The sequence below is a fragment of the Zonotrichia leucophrys genome, chromosome 21 (assembly GCF_028769735.1).
Source record: "Zonotrichia leucophrys gambelii isolate GWCS_2022_RI chromosome 21, RI_Zleu_2.0, whole genome shotgun sequence".
NCBI lineage: Eukaryota > Metazoa > Chordata > Aves > Passeriformes > Passerellidae > Zonotrichia > Zonotrichia leucophrys.
The window spans coordinates 7,192,788-7,205,546 of NC_088190.1; the positions used below are offsets into that span (position 1 = coordinate 7,192,788).

Below are 12,759 nucleotides of genomic sequence, written 5' to 3' on the forward strand. Positions count from 1 at the left end.
ATTTAAGTTGTCCCCTGGGGCGGTGTTGAGTTAATTGGCTAAACCAGGATTTGCCATAAATCAGGATTTTCCAAGTCCACAAGTAGTTTTATGACAGGGAATCAGGGATATTCTTGTCCATCAAACTGGCTGAGCTCCAGTGAGAGCCTCTGCACCCCAGCCCCTCTACCTGTGGCAGGTTTGCAGGATCCCTTCTCCAAATGGGAAATAAGCTCCCCCCCAAGCCAAATGCCTCCTGGGAAGCTGTGGATTTTGTTTCATAGTATGAAAACCACAACTCTTGCAGCCCAGTGTATTGCAATGCTCTGAGGGGCTGCAGCATCTGAGCCAAACCATCAGCATCTGGAGGATTTGTATGAATGGGTTTGTACAGCCGGATGTCCAAGCAGGAAAATTCAGGGATGGTTAAAATTCACCCAGAATTTACAAAGGGAGAGTGTGATTCAGTTTGTCCCAGCCTGCAATCTGTCTGAGCTATCCATGCTCTCGGTGAGGATTTGATCTTTGATTTATGCCCTGCAATTATCAGCTGCTGGGCAGAGAGCTCCTTCCTCCTCTCCCCCGGGATTGCACACGGGATTCCTTGATCCCGCTGATTTCAGGGCTATTTCCTGGTGCCATTGATGGCAGCTATGGGGCAACCCAGGGTGGCAATTCCAGCTGGGCATCAGCCCCTGAGGAAAGTGTTTTGTTGCTGTTTCTGTGGCTTTATTTCCTTGCTGAGCCCCCCTAAGGCGGTTTGGAGCCAGAGACCTGCCGGGGTCAGCACCCCGAGGCACAAACCCTGGCGATGCTGAAGTGGGGGGAAGCAGCCGCTGCCTGAGCTGCCTTTTTCTAAGGAATGTGCTCAGGGTTGTTGCAGAATTGGGCCAAAACATTCTTTTCTGGTGAGAACTCTGTTTTGCTCAGCGCTGGGTGTGACGCAAGCTCCCGGCCGTGGTGTCACAGCAGAGATTTGGGGGATCACACAATGTCTCGAGCTGGAAGGGACCCACAAGGATCACCCAGGTCCAAGCCTGGCCCTCCCAGGCACCGTGCCTGCCCCCAGCCCTTCCACCAGCCCCATTCTCCCTCTCTCAGGAAAACTGGGCATTTTCAGAGCCCGAAGGTTTAGAGCTGAGTTGGGGCAGTTCAGGGGTGAGTGTGTCACCTCTCAAGTGTCGTTTTTGCTGGGTACTTCAACAGGAAACCTGTCTAAGAGTGAGGGGTGCTCTCTGGGCTCAGCCGAGTCACTGCACGCTGCGAACCAGTGCTTTGGGCTCTCTGGTTTTATTTTGGAGCAACAGAGGGAATTTGCTGAGAAGCAGAAGCGGAGGGAGCGGACAGGCTGTCCGGGGGACGCTCCCCATCCCGGGACAGGGCCAGGGGTCCCCTCCTCCCTTGTTTTGCTGTGCTGCACCTCGGGGAGCGCCGCTGCCCCTCCTCGCATGCGGCTGCCCCGGAGGGCTCCTGTCCTGGCCTGGAAGCCCAAAGGCCCCGAGAAGGAGACTCGGCAGGGCTGGGAGGCGCCGCCGGCTCCATCCCTTCGCCGATCAGCCCGGAGATGGTTCCGCACAGGGAGCTCTCGGCTCAGCAGCGCCCGGCTCGTCCCCGGCACCCGGCGCGGCGGCGGAGCTGAGCCCGGCCCAGGCGAGCCCGGCACAGCAGCATCGCCCTCTCGCACCTGCAGGCGCCTCGCTGGCAGCGCGTCCCCGAACCTGCGGGCACCGACAGCGGGCTGGGAGCTCGGAGCAGCCCGGGACAGGGGCCGCGGACGGGGGATGGTGCGGGAAGGGGCGTCCCGAGCACTCACTGCAGGCGGGGATCCCTGCCCGGGGCGCAGACAGCGGCTGGGCCGGTCCCGCTGGGCAGCGCCGCGCTGCCAGCCTGGCATAGCAGCAGGCTCGGAGCAGGCAGCACCTGCGGGAGGAGCAGAGCCCGGCCTCGTCGGGAGCGTGGCACCCGGACAGCCGAGAAATCCATTTCCTGCGTGTGGCACCGGCTGCCGACACAGGCTCTGCCAGCTCTGCCTCCTCCTGCTCTGCATCGCCCAGAGCCTCCTCTGTCCTGCCCGTTCCCACGCCAAGCCTCTGCTCCCCCCTGCAAGCCCTGCCCCGCATCCCGGCTCCAGGAACGTCCCCCTGCTCTGGTGCCATCCCACGGACCGGGCACACCCTCTCCGGGATGGAGTTAGGGGTGAGCCCTGCATCACCTTCCCTGCTTCCCGAAAACCCGATGCCTTCCTGCTGCTGCTGCCAAGCACCCGGTCTGCATTTTGCAAAGCTTCAGCGGGGGCTGCTGGGGTGGTGCAGAGCCCCGGGGTTACCCAGCGTTAGCCCTGTGGGACCAGTGTTAGCCCTCTGGGGCAGCGTTGCCTGTACCGATCCACCGAAGCCCTCGAGGTGCCCCATCCCCTGTAGCATCCATGGGCAGTCAGGTTTCCCACGGTGCTTCCCTCGAGTCCCGGTGTGAACGGACGTGGGTGCTTCCCGTGCGCTGTGAACACACCTAGAGTGACCGTAAAATGTGATTTGGTTTTTTGTGACTTATGTGCCTGTTATGAGTTGTGAGGCCTGGGGAACTGGGGAGGGAAGGAGGCTTTGCTGGGAGTCCCCCTGAGGAGTGCACAGGAGTTTGGGGATGAGCCTGGCTCCCGTCTGTGGGTCGGGGATGCACTTACTGCAGGCAAACAGCATCGTCAGCACCAGCAGGACCTTCATCTTCCTCTCACCTGGGCCTGGGAGGAGAAACAGGGGGCAGGCTCAGCCAGGCAGCGTGGAGTTTGATAGGAGCAGCCGTGAGAAGCTTCCTCTGAAATCGGATCAACCCCAAAATCTGGAGGGAGGAAAGCAGCTGTGCCCCCTCGCACCAGCCTTGCTGCCTCTTGGCCGAGAGTGAGTGGTGTCACCTGCTGAGCATCCCCCGGCTCCTGTGCCACCCCTCCAGCACTTCTCACCTTCTGTGCCACCCCTCAGCACCTCCCAGCTCCTGTCCCACCCCTCAGCATCTCTCACCTCCTCTGCCCCCCCTCCAGCACTTCTCACCTCCTGTGCCATCCCTCAGCATCCCCCAGCTTCTGTCCCACCCCTCAGCATCCTCCAGCTCCTGTCCCACCTCTCAGCATCTCTCACCTCCTGTGCCACTCCTCAGCACCTCCCAGCTCCCGTCCCATCACTTTTGGCATCCAGCGCAGCTCTCCCCGCTCAGGGCAGCCCCGCACCGTTTCCCTTTGGAAGCGATTTCACTTTTCCCACCGGCACGGGCCGCTCGCTGCCGCCTCCCAACATCCCCCCGGATTTTTCTCCCCACAGCAGCGGAGTTGGGGGCACTGCTCACCGGGGCCCTTGCTCGCTGTCCGTCTGTCCTGCCGGGCAGAGCCTGCCCTCCGTGCGCAGCCCGACTGGAAGCTCCAGGAGGACTCGTCCGTCCCAAAGCCGGGAGTGCTACGCCCCTTCCCCCGGCCAGCCCCCTCTGCCGCGGGTGACGCAGGGGCCGAGCCCGAGTTCTTGGAAAGTTTTGGGAAGATGTTGATTATTTACGGGGATTTCTCTCCCTGCCCAGCAGCAGCAGCTCTCAGAGGACCGGGGACGTTGAACAAGAACATTGTTTATTTCCGCGCTGGTTTAATTTACAGCGGCTCTGGTGTGGCCAGCACAGGCAGAGGGATGGAGGGCGATCTCGCACCGTATCCCAGCTCCCATCACGGGCACAGATTGTTGGGATAGAATCGGTAGCGTTTCTGGTGGCTCCTGGCGTTTCGGGGCCGCATCCCAGCTCCCATCACCGGCACAGCCAGTTGGGGTAGAACCTGTAGCGTCTCTGGTAGCTCCGGGCGTTTCTCCTCAGGCACAGCGCCAGGCTGCGGTCGCACTCGCAGGACAAGAAGTCGCACCGGGAGCCCTGACCTGCGGGACAGGGGGAGCCCAGGGTCAGCCCCGGCTTTGGGGGGATGGAACCCCCTCTTCCAGGGCCGTACTCACCGCAGGAGAGCCTGCCGTGGTGCCAGCTGTAGTAGTAGGAGCGTGCCTTGGCATCACAGCCGTGCCTCAGGAGGCTGTGGTAGCAAGCATCGTGCAGCTGGCAACATCTGGAGATTGAAGCTTTAGGGAGTGGCATTTTCTCTCCCTCACGCCACAGATTTAAAAATATTCAAGAACGTGTCTGTGCAGGGGTTTTTAAGTGGATTCTCACCTGTCTGTGGCATCCTTGGGCTGCCCCCTGCCCCCCAGCCCGCAGTAGCAGCCGTAGAAGCCATAGTACAGAAAAGCGTTTTTCCCGGTCGCCTCTGAGATCATCTGGTGCAGCTGCAGGAGGCTCCCGTGGGCTGGGGACAAGCCTGGAGGGGGGAAATCAGGGAGACCACGCTGATTCCCTGGCCCCCAACTGCAGCTCCATCCCTCCAGCCCCACACTGGCACCAGGGTGGGGATGTCTTAGGAATTATAACCCAACAGAGAGGAAATGTGCTCCCAGCTTGGCATGGGAGAGCTGTGGCATGTCTGGGAGAGCTGGTGATGGGGAGAGGTGGAGAAATCACCAGCCTGATCCCAATGTCAATGGATGTAAGTGCACAGAGAGCCTTGGGACTGAGAGAGGACACTTACCCCACACAAAGAGCACGGAGAGGCCGAGGAGAGAGTTCATCCTTCTGACGGCTCTGGAGGAGGAAACCAAACCATTCTCTGTTATACCAACCCCTTCTTTCTTTCCTCATCATCCAGGAGCAGAGGTTCTCCCTCTCTCTGGGGAGTAGGAGCAATGAGGGGGTAAAGATGCCCCCTTGTCTCAGCACAAAGCATCAGGGATGGGAAGCGATGGGAATCAGATGGGGGAGAGGTGGGGAAAAGCAGAATCAGGAGAAAGGGAGAAAAATTGGAGGGATGTTCAGCCCTCAAGGGCTGCTCTTCTTCTGGGCTGGCATCTCAGCAGCATCTCCTTCAATCCCGCTTCCCAGCATGGCACTTGCACAGCTCCTGGTGAAAGGAGGAAAAGAGGGAAAGCAATCCTCCATCCCCACTTACCCTGGGAAAGCCCTGCTGGCTTGCAGTGCCCTGCAGCCAGCTCTGCTTGCTTTATATAGCTTGCTCCCATCTGCCTGAGCCAAAACTCGCTGACTGGGCTTCCCTGCAGAGGAGAAGGTGCCATCCTTCCCCTTTTGAGGAATGCCAGAAATCCCCGAGGCCCCAGCCCCGGACCCCACGCACGGGTGGGTGCTGGGTGGGAAGAGGTGGAAAAGCAGCGTCACTTCCAGCCTGAGGAGGAAGCAAACACACTCTGCATCAGCCAGAGATGCTCCTCCTCTGCCCTTCCCAGCACCAGGGAGCCACATCAGGGGGAAAAGAGCAGCTCTGGTTCAAGCTGGGCATGGACACAGCAAGTTTGGGGCTTCCAAGGAGGTGTAAGGTGGCTCAAGGAGAGTTATCACTTCTTTGGGCAAAGTCTGTGGGCAATACTGGAACCATCTCTAAATGTGCAGTTCCCAGAGTCACGAGGCTGGGCAGACACCGGATGGTTCTCACTCACCATGAGAAAACAGAAGCAAAATTAATCTTCTGAGGTGAGAAAGCCCAACTTCCCTTTATTTCTCTCCTTGAGGTTTTCCCACCCCCTCATTACACCCTTCTGCAGAAACCATTCAGTCATCAACTGCCCTCCTAATTTAGAACTTATCTAGTGTATGTGGTCAAGGCTTTGAAATCTTCCTTCCTCTGTGGATGATTATTCTTTAACCCTTATTTCCAAGAGTTACGGAATCCCAGACTGATTTGGTTTGGGAGGTGACTTAAGGAAGGAAGGTGTCTTGTCTGCCTTTTGTCTTTTGTGCTGGAAGAACAGTTTTTTGTTGTCCTCCACTGACAACGTTTTCAGCCAAGCCCTGATTCCTGCTCCGCTTTGTCTCTGGTGTCACGAGTGATGCTCCCTGGCTGGCATGTGCCTTGTGCTTATCTGAATTGCTCACAGCCCATTAATGCTCCTCTGGCTAATTACTGCCACATTAATAATTTGTAATTAATTTACGTACTTGTGCTGTTTTCCTGCTTTTAGTGTGTTTGCATAACAAAATGTGTTTCTATGAAATGCTTTATATGGAATTGTTTATAGCAGGAAATAGATATCGAAGAGCAGTTGTGTCATTGCTAGTAAAATCCTCACGTGCCACAAGCCAAACATCCCAGAAGATCCTGGGGATACTCCCATGAGCTTCTCCCTGTGCTGAGCTGTGCTTCAGGCTGGACAAGAGGAACAGAAAAATGACATCCAGCTTAGAAATCGCTGTGATGTGAAGCCTCTCCTTGCATTCCTGGGACTGTTCTGTTAGCGTTCCTCACAAAGCTGTTGGGATGTGCCCTCTGAGCTGGGAATTAGAAATTCAAGGAATCCCAGATTGGGATTTGGGTTGGAAGGGACCTTAAAGCTCATCCAGTGGGATGAGCAGGGACACCTTCCACTGTCCCAGGCTGCTCCAAGCCCTGTCCAGCCTGGCCTTGGGCACTGCCAGGGATCCAGGGGCAGCCACAGCTTCTTTGGGCACTCTGTTCCCCAAACTTCTATCTCCACATTGGGATAGGTGTGTGAATTATAGCCCATGGCAGTTTTGGGGTGTCAGGACATGGTGTGGCTGAGGGATGCAGAAGTGCTCCCCAAACTCAGCAGCCGCCATTGCAGTGCCTCAATCTCAGCAGCCCTTACAGAAAAACACCATGGAGAACCAGTTTGCATCCCTTTTATTGTATCTGTTATCTTTGCTGGGAAATGAAATCAAGAGAAGAGGAAGGGACACAAAAGAGGAAGCTGGTGTGTCTTTCCAGGAACTGGTGGCTCTCCATCCATGGTGTGTGTGCTCTTCTCACCCCGAGCTGCACTCACAGGGAGCCTCGGGGGCTCTGCCTTTAGTGAGCCCCAAGCCCGAGCTTTTCTTGCTGGGGAAAAGCAAAACCTGGAGCTCTGTGTGCAGATTCGCCCTCCTCAGCACTGGAGCTTGCTGCCTTGGCACTTGAGCTTGAAGTAGAAGCGGTAGGAGTGGTTGTAGGAGGGCAGGGAGCTGGCGAAGCACGAGGCCACCGCGGTGTCGCACAGGCAGGTCTCCCTCTGGCACCAGCTCTGCTCGGTACCTGCGGGGGCAGCACGGGGCCCTGCGGTGCCTTTATCCCCCCGGGCAAGGGGAGAGAGCAGCGTGTGCCGGGACTCACCCTGCACACACCCTCAGTGCCCGTTTAATCAGCACAGCCGGGCGGGAACGGGGCTGGATTCAGCCAGGGATGCTCCCGTGTGTGCCCTGCTCGGGGATGGGGATGGACTGTGATGGGGATGGGGCTTGGATGGGGATGAGACTGGGATGGGATGGATGGGATGGATGGAGGGATCAGAATGGGAATTGGAATGGGGATCGGAATGGGATGGATGGGGACTGGGATGGCGATGGGGATGGGGACTGGGATTGGGAAGGGATGGGGCTGGGGGCTGGGATGGGGATGGGATTGGGATGGGGCTGGGGATGGGACTGGGATGGGGATGGGATTGGGATGGGGCTGGGGATGGAAACTGGGATGAGGGTGGATGGCTGGGCATGGGATGGGCTGGTGGGAGGGATGAGACAGGATGGGATGGGATGGAGTTGGGGATGGAGGGATAGATGGTATGGGATTGGGAATGGGATAGGGGATGGGCTGGGACTGGAATGGGTGGCTGGGGACTGGGATCAGGATGGGGATGGGGATGGGCTGGGACTGGGATGGACTGTGATGGGACTGGAAATGGGGATGGGATTGGGATGGGTCTGGGGGCGGTGCTGCTGCCCACTGCCCAGTCCGTACTCACTGCAGGTGACGTTCCCGTCGCTGGCGGTGAAGCTGTACGGGGTGATCAGGGGGCTGCAGCTGCCCTCCCTCAGCCTCCTGTAGCAGCAGTCGTGGGCTTGGCAGCACCTGCGGGGACACCAGGTCAAAGCGCGGCCCCCAGAGCCCCCCGGCACGGCTGGAGGCCAGGGGAAGGTCCAGCCTCAGACTGAAGGCGACCAGCGAGAGGAGGCGGCAGGGGAACAGCGGGAAGTAGCTGGGGAGCGGTGCAAACTCCCCAGCGCTGGGGGGCAGCCAGCTAGCGCATCCTCGGGGGCTGGGGGCGGTGGGCCCCCCCGGTACTCACCGGTCCGTGGCATCCACCGGGCTCCCGGAGCCGCCGATGCCGCAGAAGCAGCCGTACCAGCTGTAGGAGAGCAGCGCGCTCCTGCCCGTGGCCGCCCGGATCATCCGCTCCAGCTCCAGCACGGAGCCGCAGGCCCGGAGCAGCCCTGGGGGCACAGCGGGGCTGGGCAGGGCAGGGCAGGGACCCGCGGGCATCCCTGCACCGGGCACGGGCATCACCCTGCCCTGGCACTGCCCAAACGGGTGTTTTCAGGAGTGGAATCGTGAGAGGTTTTATCCCCTGCTCCAGAATTGTGGAATCATGGAATGGTTTGGCCTGGAAGGAACCTCAAAGCCCATCTGGCTTTGTTCCATCCCCTGCCATGGGCAGGGACACCTTCCACTGTCCCAGGTTGCTCCAAGCCCCATCCAACCTGGCCTTGGACACTTCCAGGATTGGGCCACAGCCTCCTCTCAGGGAGAATGGCTTTTGCAGTCTGGCATTCACAGCCTCTGTGAATGATATTTTGCCCCCTGGACACAAGATATTTTGCCCTCTAGACCAGCTGTGCCGTGCTGCAAACTGCAATCCCCCATCACCAGGATCAGCCACGGGCTTGGCACAGGCAGGAAAGGTGACAACAGGCTCCAAGGGCCTCCCAAAAGAAATCTGGACATCCCAAAGACTCCCCTTCCCCAGCCCTCCAGGACTGCAGCAGCTCTGCACGAAGCACTAGAGAGAAACTGCCAGATTTAAACAAAAACCTGAACTGTGCACAGAGGCTCAGGGTTTGTGGGTGGATTCTGGCCTGGCCAGGCACAGCAGGGCACTTACCACAAGCCAGGAGCACGGCAAGGAGCAGATTCCTCATCCTGGGCTGCCCTGGGGAGGGAACAAGGATGGGTGATGATCCAGGTGGGACAGGAGCTTCTCCAGAGGAGCTGGGTGCCCCCGGGCAGTGCCTCAGGTGACACTGCTGTCCCTGTGGGTGCACAGCCCTGGAAGCATCCCCAGGTGAATCCTGGCTGCTCTGTATCCCATTTGGGATGTGGGGCTTGGCAGGGACCCAGTGGCTTGTCCTGCCTGGGGCTGCTGGAGCAGCTCAAGAGCTGCAGCCTTCCCCCCCTGCCCTGAGCAGCCTGAAGAGCACCAGGGCAGTGAAATCCCCTCCTCTCACCCTGCCTGGACCTGCAGTGCAGCGCTGCCAGCTCAGCAGGGTGGGTTTATATCCCTGCCAGGCCCACCCCCTCCTGTCTGTGCTGATGGTGTCAGCTGTCCTAAGCCAAGTTTGCCTGGAGCAGGGAGCTGATTCCCATCCTTCTCTTCCCCAAAAACCACGAGTTTTCCCACTGCAGTGAGCACCAACTCTTCCTCCATCATCTTGCTCATCCCTGGGCATGAATCCATGAATCCATCTCCATCCCTGAATGAGGCCACTCAAGGCCTTGGCCATGGCCGTGGTTTTAAAATCCATGGGATTTGGTGGCTGGAGAAGTGGGACAGAAATGATTTGTCACCTCAGAGGCCATTGAATCCTTGTTCCAGGTGTGGAGGCAGCACTTTGGGCTCAGTATTTCCTCAGTTTTACCAACTCACCTCCTGAAGCCTCAAAGATGTTTTCTATTTGTTCCTTCCTTGAAACTGCCCCCCAAATCCAGCTGTGCCAAATTGCAAAGGAGAACAGCAAACACCAGGATTGCAGTTCCTGGGTCTGCAGTTTTCCTGTCCTGCCCTCAGGTTTTCGAGGCAAGGGGTCTGTGAAATTATAGCACCAGCAGCAAAGGCTGGAAAAGTCATGAAAGGAAAGGAAAAGCCATGAAAACCCGACTTGGGATGCTTTAGGAATACAGTTTATTTAATTACCACAGCCCAAACATGATACAGAGCCACGGGGGAGACAGAAAAGCAGAGAAGATAAGGAACAAAAGCTGCTGTTTTCCCTTGAAATCGTGGGGCCAAGAGCAAACACAGACACAAATGCAGGTATCAGGCAGGGCCCCACCCTCAGGGATTAACCACGCTCCTGGGGAAGGGAATTTGGGGCTGGGAATTGTGAAGAAATGACCTCCAGACTGGTCTGGAATTTAGAAAAGAAACCTTTGAAATTCCTGAGAGCCACCAAAGCTGGCACTGAAGGGATGTCACCTCTCAGCTGCCCTGCAGGGTGGCAGAGCTGTCTGTCCCAGGGTTTTCCTTCCCTCTAACCCTTTGTTTCCTGCTGCAAGTGGAATAAAACCCCATCCAAGCCTGTTAAGGATGGGGAGTGACATCTCACCTGCCTCCCCCCTCGCCATCTGCACAAGAAACCTCTCCAAAATACCCCAACCCCTGCTTTCCCCACCTGGCTTTTAAAACCAGGCATCCCTGATAATAAATTAATCAATCCCTTTCCCCCCTCCTCCACAAAATACTTCCAAAATTGCAGAAGGTTTTCCCCACTGTGGTAGTTGCTGTCTGTGCTGCTCCTGCTTTGCCATTGCAGGCCCTTGGATTTTGGGGGCAAATCTGGGGTTTTGCTGTAGAGTTTTGATAAATCTGTGTGAAAAGCTTTGTCCAGAGACATGAATGGAGAGCAGGGAGCTGGGATCATGTGGATTTGGGATCCACACGTGGTTTTAACCAAATCCCCTCATTTTAAGACCTCCTTCTCTGTGGAGGACCCATTCAGGGGAGTGCCCACATGAAGCTAAACCCTGTCTTTAACTAACCCACAAACTCAAGGGCTTAAAAACCACCCATGGAAGTTATCATCCCATTGGAAATGTGGAACTTTTCAGCCTTCCTATGGAGCAAGGAGAGCTGGGTATCTCCCACCCATCTGTTTGCTCAGGCCCTTACTGAAGTGCAAATACCCCACGTGCTTTGATCTGCAGCATTGCTAAACATCCTGGGCTGGGGTGAGCTGATAGCAAACTATTCCCCTACTTATTTTATTTCTTTTTAGTGCTCAGGTTGGCCTTGATCCTCCCACCCTGCAGGGTGGAGACCCCAAGTTTATGGTGGAAATTTATTGCTTGTGTCTTTCTGCCTTCGATGGGCATCTGTCAGTGGGAGCAGCAGCTGCTTAAGGAGGAGTGGGTTTGGAAAGGGATTAATGTGGGGAGATGGAAATGTTGGTGTTATGTGGGGTGTTCCCAGAAGGAAAACTGGCTCAGGGATCATTTGTAGCCAGGGGCGATCAAGAGGGCTCCCCCTCCCCCCCAGCTGCAGCTCTCCCAGCACAAAGAAACTCCCCCAAAAGAGTTGTTGTAGGTCCCCTTGTGATCTTGTGTGTAAAGTGTAATTTTAAAAAAGTATTTTCCTCAGAATTCATGAGTTTGGGGTTATTTGTCTGGCTTGATTCAGTGGCCACTGAATCACAGGGAGGTTAAAGCCAGTCCTGTGCTGCCATCCTGCTGCCTTTGCTCAGGAGGGGCTGTAGCACCTTGGTTTCAAACTGTTGGGGCTAAACCCCAAGGATTTGGGTGTTTCAGCAGGGTGACACTGCTGTGGTTTTGCTTTGGCTGAGTTGGAGGAATGGGAATTCCTGCAGGAGGGCTGGGACACCCCAGTGCCAGGGTCACCTCTGGGCAGTTTGTGAGAGGCCCCCAGGCACCTCCTGCTCCCCCCACTCCATGTCCGGCAGAACAAAGCTTCCAGAACCTTCCCAAAGCCACGGGGCTGCTCCTGTGCCACGCCAGGCCTGGGGCTGTGTCACAGAGCCCACAGTGGGTCACGGCTGTCCCTGAGCCTGGGACATCCCCTGGGACAGCACAGCCCTGGCTCCATCCACCCAGGACAGCCCGGTTGCCCCATCCCTGTATCCACACTGGGACATCCCAGCTGCCCCATCCCTGGGTCTGTCCCTGGATCCATCCCGGGACATCCTGACCACTGCTCCCCCCCACCCCTTGATCCCAGGATCTGTCCTGGGACATCCCGACTGCCCCACTCCTGCCTGTTTCCATCTCCATTCCCATCCATCCCTGTTCTGTCTCACATTCCTATCCCTGTACCCTTTCCCATTCCCATCACGGTTTCCATCCATCCTGGTTCCCATTGCCCATTCTCATTCTACAGTCCCCGTTCCTATTCCCATCTTCTTTCCCATTCCCCGTTCCCATCCCCATTCCCCATTCCCCATTCCCTATTCCCATCCCCATTTTCTGTACCTATTCCCTTCCCCATTCCCTGTCCCTGTTCCTGTTCCCATTCCCTGTCCAGGTTCCCATCCCCATTCCCTATCACTGTTCCCTTCCCATTCCCATCCCCGTTCCCCATTCTCCATTCCCTTCCCTATTCCCATTCCCTGTCCCTGTTCCCCTTCCCATCTCTATGCCCATTCTCCATTCCCATTCCCCGCTCCCATTCCTGTTCCCTGTTCCTATTCCCCATTCCCATTCCCATATCCCGTTCCCATCCCCATTCCCATCCCTATCCCCGTTCCCATCTGCATTCCCTGCCCCCATTCCCTGTCCCCAATCTCATTCCCTGTCCCCATTCCCGTTCCCCATTCTCATTCCCTGTCCCCATTCCCATTCCCTGTCCCTATCCCCGTTCCCATCCCCATCCCCATTCCCATTCCCATTCCCATTCCCATTCCCATTCCCATTCCCTGTTCCCATTCCCATTCCCATTCCCATTCCCATTCCCATTCCCTGTTCCCGTTCCCGTTCCCGTT

The 12,759-nt window shown here is 57.2% G+C and overlaps 3 protein-coding genes across 3 annotated transcripts; all 3 read right to left on the bottom strand.

Annotated features, from left to right (window-relative positions):
• Positions 1 to 1,272: 1,272 nt before the first annotated feature.
• On the bottom strand, positions 1,273 to 3,680 carry LOC135456808 (phospholipase A2, membrane associated-like). The gene is made up of 6 exons (XM_064730920.1): positions 3,612 to 3,680; positions 3,316 to 3,484; positions 2,660 to 2,716; positions 2,361 to 2,487; positions 1,793 to 1,899; positions 1,273 to 1,697 (listed from the first exon to the last, which is right to left on the bottom strand). Exons 1-6 carry the CDS (start codon positions 3,678 to 3,680, stop codon positions 1,570 to 1,572), a joined length of 657 nt encoding a protein of 218 aa, XP_064586990.1. The 3' UTR covers positions 1,273 to 1,569.
• A 79-nt stretch (positions 3,681 to 3,759) lies between these two features.
• Positions 3,760 to 4,622, bottom strand: LOC135456809 (phospholipase A2, membrane associated-like). Its single transcript, XM_064730921.1, has 4 exons — positions 4,583 to 4,622; positions 4,171 to 4,315; positions 3,960 to 4,066; positions 3,760 to 3,884 (listed from the first exon to the last, which is right to left on the bottom strand). The coding sequence occupies exons 1-4, from the start codon at positions 4,620 to 4,622 to the stop codon at positions 3,760 to 3,762; spliced, it is 417 nt and encodes a 138-aa protein (XP_064586991.1).
• A 2,110-nt stretch (positions 4,623 to 6,732) lies between these two features.
• On the bottom strand, positions 6,733 to 8,973 carry LOC135456734 (phospholipase A2, membrane associated-like). Its single transcript, XM_064730801.1, has 4 exons — positions 8,934 to 8,973; positions 8,121 to 8,265; positions 7,797 to 7,903; positions 6,733 to 7,090 (listed from the first exon to the last, which is right to left on the bottom strand). The coding sequence occupies exons 1-4, from the start codon at positions 8,968 to 8,970 to the stop codon at positions 6,945 to 6,947; spliced, it is 435 nt and encodes a 144-aa protein (XP_064586871.1). The 5' UTR covers positions 8,971 to 8,973; the 3' UTR covers positions 6,733 to 6,944.
• Positions 8,974 to 12,759: the final 3,786 nt, after the last annotated feature.